At 37.4% G+C, this 19432-nt stretch overlaps 1 protein-coding gene and 1 pseudogene across 2 annotated transcripts; both read right to left on the reverse strand.

The window, feature by feature from the left end:
- Positions 1-1992: 1992 nt before the first annotated feature.
- On the reverse strand, positions 1993-2687 carry LOC148033446 (small ribosomal subunit protein uS2 pseudogene; annotated as a pseudogene).
- An 11892-nt stretch (positions 2688-14579) lies between these two features.
- On the reverse strand, positions 14580-17431 carry LOC148033447 (cell number regulator 10-like). Of its 2 annotated transcripts, none has more exons than XM_087682301.1 (4): positions 17044-17423; positions 16869-16940; positions 16210-16413; positions 14580-14843 (listed from the first exon to the last, which is right to left on the reverse strand). In XM_087682301.1, the coding sequence occupies exons 1-4, from the start codon at positions 17114-17116 to the stop codon at positions 14782-14784; spliced, it is 411 nt and encodes a 136-aa protein (XP_087538427.1). In that variant the 5' UTR covers positions 17117-17423; the 3' UTR covers positions 14580-14781. The 2 variants fall into 2 exon arrangements, with proteins under 2 accessions (XP_087538427.1, XP_087538428.1); XM_087682302.1 differs by lacking the exon at positions 14580-14843 and adding an exon at positions 14884-15955 and having other exon boundaries at positions 17044-17431.
- Positions 17432-19432: the final 2001 nt, after the last annotated feature.

Consider the following 19432-nt stretch of genomic DNA (forward strand, 5'->3'; position numbering starts at 1 on the left):
CATCCCCCACAATTGTTCAGGGCACATCAAGGGCAGGACATACCTCGGAGCTCACCTCGCCTATGGTTAGACTTGTCACCCTGAACCACTTGCACAATTCTCTCGCACTCATCTCAATGCCATTATAATCAATAGTGGTAAGCAAGGCATGAAAGACACTGGACAAGTACAACATACTTTTCTACGAGTAGTCACTAGCTACCAAAAGCTAAGACATCAAGGAGCTCAATTATGCTACATGGCCTTGACAAGACCATAATGATGTCTCAAGCAATATTCAAGTGTACTTTTCCCATCTTCATCGACAAATTTTTCCATCAACTTAGCCCCTTGCTACACTAACCCATTGCTATACAAGGAACCAGGTCGACAATCTTCTAACTAAGTATAACCTAAATACTCACGAGCACTCACATACTATTTGCACCAAAGCATATACACGGTTTGGGTCAAGTGCAAGACAATACTCCAAGATTACTTAGAGTTCGACCTATCTCCCAAACTAATCAAAATATGTCTTGTGCACGATAAGAAGACTAGCACTACCCCCTAGGAAGAGACCACAGGAGAGGTTTTCAATTGCAGGTGTTGAAGACTTCAACGCAAGTGTCGTTCGCTCTTCATCAACACCCAACCCTGAATGCTTATCCCTTACCATCCGACAAGCCCGCAAAGAATCGTCATGTGCAGACTCCCCAACAAGCCAACACTTGTGCTGGCCATCAATGCAATCCCCAACACAGCATAGCCCTACCACCAACTCCAACAACCTTCCACCAGCCACCTTGGCCACCAACAGGCCCCCAGGACCTCCTGCCACACCACCACCACTTCCTCCATGGAAACCACAGGCGTCCTTGTCACCCACGTCTTCGGTGCATGCTACAGCCTGCTACCTACGACGGTGAGTGCCATGGGACTGGCACTCGTCTAAGAGGGGGGTAATGTTAACTCCAACACGAAGAAAGCAAAAAGAAGTGGAAAAGACGCAGGGCAAAGACGGAAAAAAGGTAGCCTGACTAAAGAAAGAAAAGGAGAAAAGGCCAAAAGCACAAGGGCAACCTTAAAAGTCCAACGCAAAGGAAAAAGGGGAAAGGCGCATTTTAAAATAAAAAGGCGCACCCTGAAATCTTGTAAAAGAGTGCCGGGCTCTCACCCGTACAATTTGTAAAGGTAGACGAGCGGTGGAAAGGAAGCTAGGAAGATAGAAGGACAATGGGAAAAAGGGCCTAGGCTATTGCCGGCCATGTAAAAAGGGAAAAAGGGGATGACCGGCCAAAAGGGATTTAGGGTTTTGTATATAAAGTTGAAAAGTGAATGAGAAGCTCATTCTTGTGTGTGGCCAAAAGTAGCTCTCCTCTTCTTCTTCTTCTTCTTGTTCTTGCTTGCTTGAGCTTGTGCTTGAGAGAGGGAGTGTGAGAGTGTGAGGGAGTGAGTGTGTGAGGGTGAGGGACCGAGGAGGAGAAGCTCTCCATCTTCTCCTCTCTTCTTCTCTTCTCTTCTCTTCTCTTGTCTTGCTCACGACAATGGAGCTTGGAGCGTGGAGCTTGAGGATGGAGCTTGCTTGAAGCTTGCACTTGGATCGTGGAGCTATCGGAGTGCGCGGGAGAGGAGGTAACTCGAACGGCATCAAGGTAAGCTCACTACACCCATAGATATGGATGGCGCGTCGGCTATGTGAGAGGTAGCCATTAGTGCTCGGCTTGGAACGCTTGAAACAATAAGCGGTCCATGGGTCTTGGTGGTTGAGTGAAAGCTCCCACATCTGTAAAAGCATACTTCTAAGTAAACCTTCCTCTTCTCGATCATCCTAGGCCTTCTCACACCCTCACAATAAAAGAATAAGTCCAATATCACATCCCACCATTGGCATAGCTTTACTACATCCCATCCAGAGACACCAACTGCCATAGCTCTTGAGCTATCCACTCTTTAGTAGGAGCTACAATAATAGATTACTTCTAGTTCCCAATTTGTGGTAGTGTTTACTTCTTATGGCCATTGATTAGGAGCTACTATAGAAATTGGAGGCACTAAAATTTTTGCAAGATCATACTCCTGAGCTACACATCCTCCTCTTCACAATCCTTGGTGTCCTTAGGCTCACAATAAAACAAGAGGTCCAACATCACATCCTATTGCTATTGAGGATAAAGTGTTCCCTCATTTACAACATCATGTGAGCTAGCGACTAGAACAAGCACCCACTATTGTGATTTCCTTTGTTATTTGTGGGGCTTCCAATATCCACAGTTTTCACCAAAGAGTCCATATCAAAAAAGGTAATGGTTGGAATGTTTCCAAGGGAAACATCTTTAACTGCTTGATGATCTATGTGAGGATCTATCAAGATGAGAAGATGTGGCTCATAAAAGGTTGTCTTCAGTAGCAACTTGTTTGTAAATGTTTTAGGGGTATGATGTCTTGCAATAGCCTACTCCCCTATATATTATGCAAAATTTAATACTATTCTTTGGCCATATGGCCTTACAAAATGAAAAATAATGTCATGGGAATTCTCAATAGCCATAGTATCCCTTGCAACTAGTTGAAGCTTTTTCCAAGTTGTAACAACATTGATACTTCCACCAGTATTTTCCCATCTGAAAGTCATAATTTTTGGTGCCAAGGCACACATCAGTGGCAAGCATGAGATTTATATTCGATTATCTGTGAGAGAGCACCATGGTGGCAATTGCAACAATGGCTTCATAGGGATCTCAGTTTGTCAAAGGGACGATGACTGCACTACTTCAACTTGTGCCTATGTATGGAAGGGCTATGAACCATGATCTTTGTGTGATTGCAAAACAGTACTCAAGTAAACTTGGTAGGGTAACAATATGCAAACTTGAATGATGCTATCACGTCCAAGCTTACATAGCCTTGGACATCAATATTCTAGTCATTGAAAAGCACTCCATAAAGTAGCTTCTAATAAGAACAAGTCCAAACATATCAATCAAAAAAGTATCTATAGACATCATCTCTTCTTGGTTGCAGCCTTAAAACCTTTGCTCATGTGGGCTCTTTCTTCTCAACTACCTTGATGATAGCCATCTCCACAATTTGCCTCATATCCCAAATAAGCAACGTAGATAGTCCAAGCAAGTAGATATTTACGATAGAGATGTCAAGTAGGTAGCACAAATAGTCCACACAAGTAGGAGAAGAACAAGCTACTATGGCGCACAACTATGGCAAAAGTAGCTATGGCTAGAATATGGAGAAGAACAAAAGCATGTAGTTCAAGCAGTATTCAGTGCAATCAAGGCAGGAGGGAGGGAGGGACAAAGAAAAATTTTGAGAAAGGGGGGAGAGAGAAAGATATATTTTTCAATGCATGTGTGTTAAAAATATAAACTCAATGTGAAGAGACTAAAAGACCTTGAACTTTAGATGTGAATCAACATGTGTCACGGAGGAAGCAAAACTCTGGGTTTGAGCTCTTGCACTCACAATACTCAACCTATACTCACACCAATTATACATCACAATGGATGACAATTTTTTCAAAATTGGAAATGTCCTTTGGGAGTGACTTATGGTGATCTTATTTGGTATTCTTTTATCAGGAGTGGATAAGTTTGGGAAAGGGATCTCCCCCACCCATGATTTTATCCATACTCAATCACTAATCACTATAGGACAATATCTTTGTTATTAAAATATATATTTGTGTATGACAAGGTTTGAGCCCTGTCAATAGCGTAGAGGCTGAGCTTTGACTACTACTAGGCCATGACTCCTTTGGTGTTTAAGATGGACACGACTAGTGCGATATGAAGTTAGTTTTCTATTTTGAGGCTAGGTGTGGGATTTAACTTGGTATGTAACTAACCTCAAACCACTAGTCTACAACCTCATTAGAAAAAATCAAGCATGCCATCATTAGATTTATGCATAGATGTATAATTAATCCACATTCTTAACTAAATTATGATGCCAAACAACAATACAACTTTAAAGCAGATCTTCCCTATCTTAGACATATTTTTGAATAGGGCTATTGTCTCGAGCCTTGAGCCATAGAGCAAAAGGGGCTACCCAAAGTGTCCAATTCAACATCAAAACAAAATCCACATCTCAAAATGTTTTTCACTTTAATACCCCAACATTGCCTTAGAAGCTTTTGTTCCCATGAAGAATGAGTTATATCCATCCATGGCTTCATGCATGCCAATGGCATCCCAACTTTTGTTCTTATGTTGATCCATTAGCATCTATAGACAACCTTTTATAGCCCAGGTCAAAGCTCTATGGATTAGCTGATCTTAATATACTCTTAGAAAAGATAGATGAGAATTTCTCTATATCCTTTGAAATGTACGATAGTACCATAGAGTATTTTCTACACATTGATAATCCTTTTTGGGCTATCCATTTGATTGAAAAAACCCTTGCTTATTCTTCTCTTGCATTTCTTATTATTGTGATATTGAAACATCAATATGAAGCTTCATGATTGGCAACATCCATGCTTGCACAAATGGATTATCAAATCTAGATGTTGGGACTCATCCTGCACGCACCTCAAACTCTTCTCATTTCCTCGGCTCTTTCATACCAATTGCATGCCCTTAGATATAATAAAATTCTTAACAATCGTGATGATGTCCTTCTTATAGTTGTAAGATGAAACACAACACTAACATGATCAAATCCCTTTGCAAATTGCTCCAAGCTCATGTAACTCTAAATGTAGTCAAATCCACACAATATCTTGACCTAATACAAAAATATGAGAACATGAACAATGTAAAGGAGCCAAATGAGGCTTTCAATAAACTCTTTTTGTGCTAAAATGTCACTAAGTTGGAGAAGAAATGTTTCTAGAGGCTTGGCTTTGTAGCAAGACTTGTAATGATTGTCCCCCATAAGGTTTCTACTTCTATCTTTGTCTTAGTTAAGAGTGCAATCTTCTCTAGGATCCATTGCATGTTAGATTAGAAGCACCTCGTGAGTGACAAGAGGTCTCCTAGGGTAGTGTATATTTCCTACTTTGCTAGTACTATGGAATGTATGTGGATATGGGATATAACTAAAATACTATCTTTTTCTTGGTTGAGAGTGTGGTCTTCTTTAGCATCCACTACTTATTGTTGGATTAGGAATGCCTAATGAGTGATAAGAGGTCTCCTAGGGTAGTGTATGTGTCATACTATGGAATGTATGTGGCTAGGGAGATATAACTAAAATACTACTAATATGGGATGTATATGGCTATGGAATATATTGAACCCTCTTTCCCCCCCCTCCCCCCCCCTTTTGTTGGAGGGGTGAGCTAATGGAGGCCTACCCCTAATCTACACATTTATGCAAATTTTGGAAAAAACCTCCTCCCTTATACTTATGTGATTCTATAAGTTACACATGGGGAACTCCTCAAGGAGATGAGCTTCCACATTGTTACTTTGCATGTGCCTAAGTTATGTTGTGTGAGCTACTTGAGTTTTTGCATAGCATGTACGTTGTTTTGTGGCTATTGGTTTTTAGAGCTACCGTGTTATGGATTTATTTGGGATTTACTTTGTTTGGTTTGTGTTTTACACATTTAGGACTTCATGTAATCTACCATTAGATATTCTTAGTTCTAGAACATATGGTTGTGCATTGGGTGTGCTGCATGTCAAATCTTCCAATGCATACTTATGCATGCATACACTAGTTCTAGTCAATGGTGACATTAAAAAGAAACATTATTGCATGATCTTTTAGTAAGAACTTGTTTTGCAAATGGTTGAAGGGTTAGAGTATGTAGGGGATGTCTAGTTTTGGACCTTTCTAGGATAACCAAAACACCAAATGCATCATAGATGTTTTTTCTTTGTCCACATACATTTGAGCACTTGAAAATTTCTTCTTTTTCCAAAATCATTATACAATAAGCATTGTTAATTTTCTTAAAGAGGACCAAGGCATGTCTAACTTGAGAGTATCAATTGACAGTTTTCATGAAAAATAAAATGGAAGAGTACCCACAACTGAGCATTTTTCTATATAATAGAGGAGCCGCATGAGGAGTATGGCCTAAGTCTAGAAGGGGTGCTTCCAAAGAACTTAAGTAGTGATGCCCTCCTTGAAGACCGGTGGCTGACAATCCTCAAGCACATCCATCAAAAAGGTGCAAATATCTACCTGAATCACATGCACCCTTGCTTGGCAGATGATTACAAGTTGCTTTTCCATAAGGTGTATCAAGAACCCCCATCTTGTGGTGAGATCACTACCAAGTTTGTGTGATGTTGCATGTTTGAGCGATGCCATGCTACGACAAAAGACTGTTAGCCACAAAGTAGCATGTGTCAAGTTTGAGAAAAGTATAGCTGAAATATGCAAAATCAAGCTAGCAGGGTTGGAATGGAAGATTGAGACATGGAGAAGGGAAAATGGTGCCTCCCAAATTGGTGTCCCTCTTGAGAAGAAGCCTCACTTGACATAATACATGAGCAACGTTTACACAAAGACAGAGCTTGGGTATGCAAGGAAGTTTGTGATTTCATTACTAAATTCAGGCCAATGCTAAAAGAGGATGCTTGACAAGACCAAGTATATATTGAATAGGTTATCAGCTAAAGACTTTGATCCACTAAAAGAAGGAGGTGTTTTTGAGGTATGAGGGGTCAAATGTAGTGGCCAAGTGCATAGAGGATCACATTAAAGTGACAAAGCGCACCTTCAAGAGCTCCAATAGAAAATTCCATGTAATGATACAGAGGTAAATGAGGTGGAAGCTCATCTAGGAGTAAGCCAATGAATGTTACAATGTCTTAGGGTTAGTGAGAATATACAATGGCTCAAAAAAGAGCTTTAGTTTGAATAGGTGACAAGAATAGGAAAGGATATGCAATGAAAGGGAGCAATGACTAGAGATATGGAGGCTCAAGAGTTTTTCTTCTTCTTCATATCCATTCTTCTTATTCCTTCATTCTCAACTGATACACCACAAGTATCCTCTAAAGAGATAAATGCCTTTTGACCTTTTTTAGGACTCTTACATATATAGGTTATAACTTATCATTTGCTTTATTTCTCAATACTCTCCCTCAAGCTCAAAATGAGATTGCAAATGTAATACCCCAAGTACACTCCTAAAGTAAAACTTATCTTTACCTAGTGCCTTGATAAATATGTACATGACTTGGTTGTTGGTTTTTTTGACATGTACCAAGTCTATCTCTCCATCCATAATCTTCTCTATGATGAAGTGGTAGTGCACTTTGATATGTTTCATCCTTGCATGGTAGACTAGATTCTTTGCAAACATAATGCTACTTATGTTATCACAATATGTGATAACTCCACCATCTATCTCTATCCCCAGATCACATAGTAGCAGTCTCAACCATGTCTACTCACATGCTGCCAATGCAATACCTCTATACTCTACTTTTATGCTAGATAGAGTAATTGTAGGTTGCTTCTTGCTGCTCCAACTTACCATGGCTAAACCAAATGAGAATGTATATCCACTAGTGGATCTCCTATCCACAATGCTTATTGTCCAATCTGCACCTCTATAGCCAAACAATGTAGGCTTGATCCCTTTCTCGTAGAACAAGCCTTGAAAGCTAACTATCTTCTTCACATATCTCAAGACTCGACTATATCCAAATGTGACTTACATGGTTTTTGCATAAAATGGCTAATGACTCCCATTGAGTAACTCAAGTCAAGTCTAGTAATGGTTAGATAGATTCATCTTTCTAAACATAGTAACATCTTTCACATACTATCCATCATCCACCATCTTAATGTTTTGATCCAAATGTGTACCCACTAGCTTACATCTTATCATTCCATACTTCTCTAGTATCTCCAATGTGTATTGTCTTTGCACTAACCAAACTCCATGCAGAGTATCAATCAACTCAATACTAAGAAAGTATCTTGGTAATTACTTCAATCCATACAATGCCCTCCTCAATTTGCACACATAATGTGGATATTTATGGTGAATATACCCTTCTCTCCGATCCATGTATAACTCTTCCTCCAATGTACCATTCAAGAAAGCATTATTCACATGTATTTGATATAATTTCTGGCCATTGATAGAAGCTTGCAATGACCGATCTCACTACAATCATCTCCACTACACTAAATGTCTCTTCATAATCCAATCTCTTCAATTAAGTTGCACTAGATGACATTATTACATGTGGTTTAATATACTTTCCTCCACTCTTTATCCCTAGAGTTCTTATATGTGGTATACCAAACTCATCATCCATAGAATCATCCTCAAAACTTTCACCCATAGGCTTCTTCCCTTGTACAATCTCTACCCTCTTTTGTGCACTCCTTAACCTGCCACTCCTATAATTACCATTGTTCTCCTCATGGTCTTGAGGTCAAGACATATCCTCAATATGCTAATTTCTTTGACCATTATCTGTTGCAATTTTCTCTCGGGGAAGTTACTATATGTACATCCTTTGCATCGCGTGTGTTCAAAGTCTATTTATAAATATCCTTATCTATGAAGTTTTCTTGAATAAAATATAACCCTTTTCTATTCAATCTATAAATAACCCCTTTATGTTACATCCTTCTATATGTAAAAAATGATATTTTAAAAATACATTATTTTGAACCCACGTGATGCACACATATATTCATGAGTAACTTACCTAAGAAAGAATTTTCTTTACATACCAAGACTTATGCTCAATGAATCTCACATCCCTGCTTATGTGAACCTCTTTAGTGACAGGATCATAACTTTTGTAGCCGTTCTTCTTATCTAGATAGCCATGGAAAATGCATTTAATAGCTTTTGGTTCCATATTCTTCCTCAAAGCATCAAGGACATGTATACAACATACACAACCAAACACCCTAAAGTATGCAATTGTAGGTGTCCTGCTATACATCTTCTCATATGGAGACATATGATGCATCAAAGCTATAGGTATCTTGTTCATGATATGGACTACATTATATACTACCTTAGCCCAATAAATCAAGGGTGTGTACGTTTGATTCGTAATTGCCCTTGCTACTTTCACAATAATCATGTTCTTCCTTTCTACCATACCATTCTATTGTGGTGTATACCTACAAGTGCGCTATGTTTAGATCTCTTTGAGATGTCTCAAGGACTTGAAGCCATGCATTGTAAGACAATTGAATCTAGAAGGCATACATATTATTACATTTCTCATGTCCAAGTGATGTTTGTGAAGGATGTTAATTTTATAAGTCAAAGGCTTCATGACATAAGCTACACATATTCATGTTCTCTATCCCAAGGAATTCACTATATGTATACCCTCTATATCATGTGCATTCAAGGCCTATTTGTAAATATCCTTATCTGTAAATTTTTCCTTAATAAAACATGACACTTTTCAATTCAATTTGTAAGTAGTCCTTTATGCAAGACCTTTTTGTATGTAAAAAATGTGTAAAAAAGGTAACTTAAAAATCCCTTATGTTGAATCCATTTATACATACATATATTTATGATTGAACTCCCCATGCTCTCTATACACTATGGGTGCAAAGCATTCTACTTGCACAAAAGGGTAGTCTATTTATGGTGGGGTCATATCTCTTTGGGAGTCTTTGATTTTCCCTAAATCCAAAGGGTCTACATTTCATGATAGAAAATGCATTTGAGAGAGAGAGAGAGAGAGAGAGCTTGTGCCCCTCCACCCCCACCCACACTAACCCCGTCCTCTCCTAACAGGTTGTCGTCACCCCCCACAATTAAAAGCCATAGGAGCATAATGCCATAAAGAGAATAAGGGATGGTTGTCCTTAAAACTCCCCCTCCCCTTTTTCCTTTTCTAATGTAAATATTTCATTTCTTCACAATATGGTTTATTCTATACATAACCCCCCTCGCCAAAGCCATGTGATGTCAAGGACACCACATTTTGTACCACCACATTTCTTCAGAATATGGTTTATTCTATACGTAACTCACCAAAGCCATGTGATGTCAAGGACATCACATTTTGTACCACCAAATTGTGCTTTCAACTAGAGGAAAACAAGAAAATGGAAGCAAGAGAAGAAGATAATTTTCACCCTCCCAAGTTTCTCACTTAACTATAGATTAACTCTTAGTGCTCACTCACTCTCAACCAATGGTAACTAAGAAGATAGAAAAGAAGGAAGAAGAGTGAAAGCTCCAATGTTCTACACACAAGAATGAGCTCTCTATTCAAATTACACACACTAAATATATTAGGGTTTTTTACTTAAGTCTTATACCCTCATGCTTTTTCCACTAGAGTTTTATTATTTCTTTTTCATTTTGCATGCATGTTGGATTTTGTAAATAATTTTAAAGTAAAAATGAATAGAATTTTCTTGTAACCTTCTAATCACTTGCAAGTCTTCTAAATGTCACTCTAGATGATATTACAATTTGCACGTGATCAATGAGCTTGGCTCTCACCAAATATTAGAGGTGTTATATGAGTACCTTGTACATGTGTGGTATAACCTAGATTAACACATTAAGCTCTCTTAAATTTAACCATGATATGGAGAGTTTTGCCTTTGGCACCCTTCAATTTTCTTCGATCATCCTTTCTTTTTCTCTACCTCACCTTTTGCAATATTTTGCTTTTGAAGATTAATTTATTGCACGAGAACTATCACTTGCTCATTCAATAAGCAGCTCAATCTTTGATATATCACATTAGCTCCCTCCTTTAACTCTAGAAGCAATCACTCATCCTTGTACCCTAAAATATTTCATGTACTTACAAACCATACCTCCACATGCCTTTCTCTTATCTTGAGTTAGGACTGAAGTAAGTAATGAGCATTGTCTCTATCAAAGCTTTCTTTTTGGCCAAAAGGGCGTTTAATTCTAGTAGCTCTTCAATCTCTTTTGATCTACTATCTAATTTTTCCTCCTCTTTTATTATATGGGTATGAATATGTTCTATTTTGTTCAATATGATTGTAGATATCTCATATTCAAAATCAACCTCAAATTTTAATATTTTTTCTTCCCCAGTTTTCTCTTATATGGATGACTTATTTTTCTTTACTTTCATCCTCCAATGGTTTATTGGTCACCATATTTAACTTCTTCCTCAAGCCCTTCTTATCATAGAGAATAATAAGGCTTTGTGCCCAATCTTGGAGAACAATACCTACTCTTAACTATGATCTTTACAATATTAATGAAAAAGCTCCTAGCTTTGCAAGCAACACATTGTAGTTTCCTCTTGTAGAAATAGCAAATACTTTTCCTCTTAAGTCTTGGATGACACTCAAGAATCTAATATTTGGATGATTGGCAAGCCTATTTTGTAATCCTGAAAGGGTTATCATTTCCAAATTCAAACTTTGTACACAAGCTTGTGCAATCACACACTTGACTACCACCATCAATGTGCATCATTTCAATGCATGTTCTATGGTGCTAGCTTCCACAACAACCATAAATTTGAAAGATCCTCCACATTATTCACACTTATCATTCCTTTTTTTGGTTCCATTTCAATTGGGTCCACTGTATCTTGGATGAAGTCATTAACCTAGGGCACAATTCCATAAGATGGCCATATATTATATCCATCTTCTTGTTAAGTAAATCCCTCTTTAAATCATAACTTTATTGTCCTTCTCCTATGGGAAAAGTGTTTGGTCTTGAATCTCCTCTTACTTAGCTTATTTCTTCTAAAAGTAAACTTATCTGCTTTTCATCCACTCACTTTTTCCATCATGTTTAGTTCTGCATTTAGGGTGGTACTTTGCCATATCATCATGCTACTAGTTCAACATAAATCTATGCTATTAGCATCCTATCCATGTTGTCATGGTCATCAAAGCAAGGTGCATCCCATGGTGGTCACCCTAGGATATAATTAGTGTTGTCCATCCTAGTAAGAAATGGGTTGATACCAAGCCACCAAGCTCTCTATCATAAAACGATGATTACATAATATTTAGTCTTTGGTGTTATTATGAATGAGTCTATAAAGATATATATAACCCATTGCCAATATATCAAGCTGAACGCTATATAGTAATGATGGTCTTTACATAAATCCTAGAAACTTAGAACTTTTTCAATAGATATCTATCGATCTAAGAAAAACCTTGCTAGGTAATGGGAGAAAACCTTGGAACTATCTCCTAGAAAATAAAAAAACTCTAGTTGCTAAAACAAGCCAAATTCACTTGTTGGGATCTAAAATGGGCCCAATAGCAGTTCTCTCATACTCTAAGCTCATTGTCGAGCCTCACATAACCAAACCCCGCAGCCTTGTGGCCATGAGCGACTAACTATCACTCGAAGGAATCTCTCAAAACATTAACATATTGTGTTGTAGCCAATCAATTAACTACTTATCTTAAACTCCAAGCAGGAGTGCCCAACATAAGGTGTCTACTACACCACATAAATGTAACACAGGCTCCTTCTTGGCTGATTGCTATTGCCTCTAATCACAAGCGCACTACCTAGTTAGGGATTTGACCCACTAGTCCTCATCTTTGTCACAAATTAGTACACTTTTTCAACTCTTTCTCACAACTTAATCATTGAACCCTCGTGACTAATCAGCTTGAATCTTCCTCACACACTCGATCAATGTAAAACAAGTGCTCTACGTTAATGTGTGCAGAATAATGCTTGCATGCATAAGCGAATAGAAGATATCCAAGCATTGTTAAAATGAATAATACAATGTGAAAGTGTAGCAAACAATCTTTCCATGTTTTTCCATGAACGTGCTCTAATGATATGCGGCATTGCTACACAAACTCAAGGACAATATCCCAATTCATGCTACCTTTGAGTAAACAAATAACACAAGAAAAACCTATATATGATATGCATCAAAATTTGATCCATTTCAGTAATATTTATAAGAATTTCAACCATTTGGCACACTTACAATAAACGAATGATATCAAGGCCCACTTCGTACTACTAAACCGCCATATTTGGATATACAAACACTTGTTCTTTGATATTTTGAGAATGAATATGTGATGTCCTCTATTTTTTTTATTTCTTAGTTTATTCTTAGTGTACTAATAATTATTCATATTTATTATTATTATTTTACTTTTGGATATTTATTTCATAATTAATTGAAAATATCATACATCAAATATGAAGTCTAAAAATTAATTTTAAATATGTTTTATCCACTAGTAAAAGTATTTTTAATTTTAATTTCATTTACTATAAAAATTAGAGCATTTACACTTGAACTGATTATGCATTGTAATATGATACCTCAGTGGCATGGAATCCAAGGCCGATGATGCTTGAGATAGCCACTAACACACTTGGAAAATCTTCCATGAACTTTAGCAATGTACAACAAATATTCTTTTTCATACCACTCTCACCTCTCCCTCTATCACTCCCATCCCCCTTCCCTCATAGAAACATGATTTATGTGCATAGAAAGGAAGGAAAGAGAGAGAATAAAATGTAGAGGATAGAGAAATACTGAAAAACTAGCATTCCTATTTCTTCGATTTATCGTGTGAGAGTGGTATCATCATGTAAAGATCAGAGAATAGGCTCTGTATATGTAATTAAAAATGTCAAATAATGAAGATATGTGAGGAGGAAAACAAGAAATCAAGTACCAAAATTACATTTTTCTCTTCTATGAACCTTTTTTTGCCTTCTTCCTCTCTTCAAAAGGACTAGGTGCATTAAAATTTTGAACCCCTTTGGAGTCTATCGAAGTGCCCCTTCAAGTTGGGCATGCCCACTTGATTTTTGGGCCTTTTGGCCTCCTTGGCTACCTACTCTATGTTTCTCCATAAATTAAGGTTACCTCCAAACATGCCTAATTAATGTCCAAATGATGGCTTCATATTTTTTTCTTGTTTGTAGACTTGACTTGGTACTCCATTTTGCCTCTATCTTTAAAATGATGTGCATCATATGTCTCAAATGCTTTCCACCAATGGCCACTTTGAAGCTTTAAATGTTTAATTTCCACTAAAAGCACCTTATGGATCTACAAAAAATGCTCAAAATCCCGCACAGTGTGTCTTAAATCCATCTCTCACCACCCTATGAAAAGGCAAAAAACCAGTCACTTCCTTACCTTGCAAAACCAATCCATGTGTCACATCCTTGGTTTGGTTTGAGCCTTTAGGAAAAATCCTTGCAACACGACGATAGATGATTCTTTCCTAGCTCAAAAAATGTGACTATTTGCCCACCTATAGCCCTATTCCCTTATAATGTCTATAGAAAAAGTGGATTTTTCCTCTCCATTCAAAACCACTACATTCAAGGTGACAAAAAAAAAAGTGGATTTCTTCTTAGTCTATAGAAACATTGGTAAGTAACTCACTCCACATATGACATGATAATGGGTTCAATTATACATGTGGAAGGCCAAACAATATTGCTTTGCAAATAGTTCAGTTTAGCTCTTAGCATATCCATAACCACTTTTGTTACATTTCTCATTTGTAAACTATTCTATGCAAAACACATACAACTCACATACATGTCTAATACGATAATGCTTTTTATTTTTCTCTAATACTAAATAACAAAATGCTTTGTCCTCACATTTAGGAGCAATAAGATTCATGCCTTCAATCTTCAAAAAATTAGGTATATAGTCAACCATATAGCTAAAATTACACATAAGGTGGATTAGAGTAGAAACGATTTACAAAAGAAACTTTGAATGGTGAAGGTGTAAGTGTCATCTAGAAAAGAAAGAAAATTTTGGAACTTAAAGATTAGAAATTGAGAAATCATCTAGAAATAATATAGAAATAATGGACTAAGAAATGTCTCCTAATTGACATCCATAGAGCTTAGTGCTTTTGCATGAATTGTCCCTGTGGTGCTTCATATGTGGCCTTTACAGCTTCGTAACCTACAAAGAACTAAGATTAATCAAATTTTGGCATAGCCAATTGCTTTCCCACGATGCACAGTTGTTCTTATGTATAGTCATTCATTAGAGTATATTCATGATTGTTAAGTATGTATGCACATTTACTTTGTCTTTTTAAATGTGTATGATATAAGCAATTAGTTAATCCTCATGACTCTTGTGTTCAAGACTAGTAGGGTGGTCATACAAATATGTACAATATCCCACAATTCAAATGAATTATGAGGATAAGGTAGTTAGCTAGAATAGTCTATGACCCCAAGGGGATGGAATCAAAAGAAAAGAGGTATGTGAGACATCCAAGATCTAGGCCAAAAAATGTGCATGTATATTTGTACAGAATGCTTCAAACAAGTCCTATAATGTGGGATTTTCATGTATATTTGCACACTCTCTAGCAAAAACATCTTTTCTTTGTAATCTCTAAAGGTTCTCAATACAATCTACAATTCAAATTTCTTTGACTTGACAAGTACCCAATAGAGATAAGCTATGTGCATACATATTTTGGTTACGTGTTACTCTAAAAATTGGTGAAACCTCATTTCATTGTTTTTACGTGAGTTGGACCACATAAAAAGAACGTTCATAACAAGAGATCCAATGATTTGACCCACACATCAAGCAATTTCATGATGTATATTATATCACCATATATGTGTGAGAAGATGTGATGCATCCATTTGGAAACCTATACACCTTGTTTTAGAGGTCATAATCTGATTTTCTTTTTTGAAGCAAATATGAATCCTTCTAGTCCTACATTGGTCTTCTTTTTATGTGTTTGGGATGCTCTAACTCAAACTATGTGACACTATAACTTATCAAACCATGCTTACAAATATTTTTCATTCTCATAAGTAGCAGCTGCTCTATTCTCATCCGACCCATGTTTTTCCAAAGATTGATGGCTTGCATGAGGATGTAAGCATGGTTGGCATTGGCTTGAAATGTTAGATATGGCCTGCAGAGCAGAGATGGAACTTAAAGCGACTAATAATGGAGTTGAGAGGTTGGAATTGGCTTGGAATGTTAGATGTGACATGAAGTAGAGATGAACCTTAGTGCGACTTATAGTGCAGCTGAGAGGACTGTTCATAAAAAAGAAAAATTAGTGACAAATATAATAACCTGTAGCTCAAAATTTTGAAGGGGTTTTTAAATCAAATTGCATATGTTTGCTATTTTTACAACTAAAACTTTTGAGAAGTTCAAAGTTCTAAACGTTCTTTCTTAAATGTTGGAGGGCTTTATCAGATGTGATTTTACATTAAAGCGCAGTTTGCCGTGAGTATTAGTTGAGAGTATGATAAACAGTCATTCGCGATAGGAATATATGGCTTACCGAGGGATGGGTCGATGTTCCGGTTCTGGAGTTCCCGATAGTTTTGGGCGATGGAGCAGCACTGGCAGCAGCAGTCCACCAAGCAGTCGTTGCATGGCTCTTCGGGCAATCCGAACTTGCCTCTGAGCTTACCACGGTACCCGCTCGTGTAACAGCACGCGCAACCAGCCAGCAGGCAGTATATGCAGCCACCAACAATACAAGCTGCAGGCACGCACATGAATAATCCGTCATCATATTTCATGTTAATCCACATACGATCAAATATATCCATTCCGTATAGAATTTCAGTACCTTAATACATAGAGAAACTGCATCGTGGGGACGACGGACCATCACTTATAACTACAGTTTACTGCAGACATATGATAATCATGCGTACTACGTCTATATTACCGTTGATTGCATCGTCGTCATCGTCGTCGTTATGCATCATGAACATCATGCACGTTCTTGTTGAAAGATGATAGTCAGGAAGGCGGGCATGATGATAATGACGACGGTGACGATGATCATCATCAACGCTAGCTGCAATTCTGTTGCAGATTTAAAGGAGTGATGACAACGACCATGATGGCGTTGCAGAAACTATGCATTAATATAGGCGATACAAAATTCGAACGACAACGATAATGGTCTCGTGAGCTTATCTAACGTACACGTATGCCCCGCATCCAGAATGTTCACCAAACGTCCGACGACCACCCAGGGACAGCAGTAAGCCAACCAGCCTAAATATGATTGCAAAGAGAAGCGTATTAGACAATTGTAATCAGAAGCATTAATTCAATATCACGGCCTAACAAGATTATATTATGATATGACGCGAATTACATGAGTTACAATCTGAGAAACAATCAAATAAGCCCGAGGTCCATTGTCCTGCTGCTTGGGCTGATCCTGCCATTGATGCGAGCCGGAGAAATGGGAGCTGATAGTGCAGATTGGAGGGATCAAAGCTGTGGTGGCTGGGGCGCTCGCGCTCTCTCTATCTCTCTACTCTGTCTCTGAGCACTAGTGACCAGGATGAGGCTGCGCTAGTGATTAAAAGGGTCGTCCGAAGTAGTAATATAGAATTATATGCAGTGACTAAGTGCTACGTGCTGGGTAATGGCCGATTCATTGTATCTCTGAGCCTGTCAAAGTCAGCGCACAGGAAACCTTCTGTATAAGCATTGTTGTGCGCGCTGCTGGCGCTGGATCGGATGATCATGCTTACACATGCACCACCTCTCGTGACGCTTCAACTTGCAGCCAGCCAGATCCCACCAAACAAAACCCTTCGTTCCAGGAATCGTACCCTTCCCAGCCATTGGAAAACAATGATGCTCATTTTGGAGAGAAAGATGGCGTGACTTGTAGAGAATCGGGAATGTTTATGGGCTATAGGCATGCACATACTATTCAAAACATTTTCAAGGGCGGCCCACACAATGCCAACAAAACTCCCTTTCCGAAGCCGATGCAAGAATCTTCCAAAGTTCCATCTCGAGAATCAAGAATCTTCCATCTCATGGAGAATGTCTAGGTCATTCTTGTAAGATTTTGCATGTTTTCGGGGCTTGCCTTATGCCTATAGTATTCATTTTGACTAACAATTTTCCTTAGCACGTAAACTAAGAAAATAAAAAATTTGACATTTGAATATTGTAAACTATAGATTATTTATATTTTTTTTATTTTTGAAATTAAAAAATAAAGAAGTCTTATATTTACCCTTAAAAACTTTAATGGTTTCCATCATCACAAGAAGAAGTAATCACTATAAGTGTGTCCCTAGAGCTATCCTTATCCTTAAGGAAAAGAAAGCTTCATCTTTAAATGATGAGGAGAAAGTGCACTAACCTATAATCATGCCACTCAAAATGCCATTGTTGTGATGAGTGAAGCAGCTCTATGATTGAAATAATTCTATTGCTACAATTGTTAAGTAAAAGGCAGATGGAACTAGGAGGTCTTAGAGAATAGAGGAGCAAAGAAAGGCTTTTGCTCACATAGTCAATATGATGCTAAGATTGAGATTATGAGAGAAGTAAAGGAGCCAATAGACTTGGAAAAAGCATGTGTTCATCTAACATGGAGACTCGAGGAGTGCACCTATAAAAAAAATCATCTATATAACATGTGTTCAAAGGGTATTAAGAAATACCCTTTTTTTTACATGCTATAAAGCTATAAAATGACCCATTTTACTTTACTAACCTTATGAATTCTTTTAAAATTATAATTTAATTTTTTAGTAAATATAATCCTATAAATTTTACTAAATAAAATATCTTTTCTCTTGAACTCACATAGTATCTTACATGTTTTATAATGTACACTCTCAAAACATGAAGAGCAACTATACAAGTTGACTCAAAGTATAACAACATAATAAAGAATGACACTTGGGAGCTAGTGGATCAATTGAAAAATAAAAACATTATTGGCACTCTAGTAGATGAAGTACAAGGCTGATGATAGGCTAAAAAAGTACAAAGCCAAACTAGTTGCATAGAAATTTTCACAAGTTGAAGGGTCTAATTTTCATGAATTATTCGCTCCAACTATTAGACCCGCTATCAACACAATCCTTATAGTGGCCACTCAAAAAACTGGGCAATTCACCAAATGGATGTTAAATTAATGTTCTTGAATAGTGACCTCAAGGAGTTGTACTTGACTTAGCCATTGAGGTTTGGGGCCCCATTCTAAGAACAAAGTCTATAAACCGAAAAAGATATTGTATGGTCTAAAATAAGTCCCTAAAGCATTATATAAGTAGATAAATAAGTCATTTTTTCTCTTAAACTTCAATAGATGTGCCTCATATGCTAACTTGTATTTTTACAAGGATAGTGAAAAGTCTATAGTGATTGCCTTGTATGTTGATGACCTTCTTATTGGAGGTGATTATGAAGATATGATCCATTAGACTCGAAAGGCTTAGAGCTTCAAGTTTGAAACGATAGACTTGGGCCTTTTGCATTATTGTTTAAGACTTGAAGTTTAGTAAGAGCCCAAAAAAAAATTTATCTCTTAGAACAAGTATACATGGGAGATCTTGAAAGCATTTGGCATGACCTAGTACAAGGAGATAGCTATACCTATGGAGATCAATGAAAAGTTATCCATTGAGGATATACTAACATTAGCAAATATTTGGAGGTACATGAGATTGGTTAGTACTCTTACCTCCTTGTACAACATTAGGCCTAATATCAGTTTTATTGTTAATATT

This window comes from Lygodium microphyllum, chromosome 7 (genome assembly GCF_053477565.2).
Source record: "Lygodium microphyllum isolate KBCC chromosome 7, Lygodium_microphyllum_v1.1.10, whole genome shotgun sequence".
Classification (NCBI taxonomy): Eukaryota; Viridiplantae; Streptophyta; class Polypodiopsida; order Schizaeales; family Lygodiaceae; genus Lygodium; species Lygodium microphyllum.

Bases quoted from the DNA above. Each gene is read 5' to 3' on its own strand.
- LOC148033447 (XM_087682301.1), bottom strand. From the start codon at position 17,116: ATGGCAGGATCAGCCCAAGCAGCAGGACAATGGACCTCGGGCTTATTT. The intron at 16,941-17,043 runs GTAATTCGCGTC...AATCATATTTAG, and splicing joins TTTCTCAGATTGTAACTCAT to GCTGGTTGGCTTACTGCTGT. The intron at 16,414-16,868 runs GTACGTTAGATA...GCGTGCCTGCAG, and splicing joins TCTGGATGCGGGGCATACGT to CTTGTATTGTTGGTGGCTGC.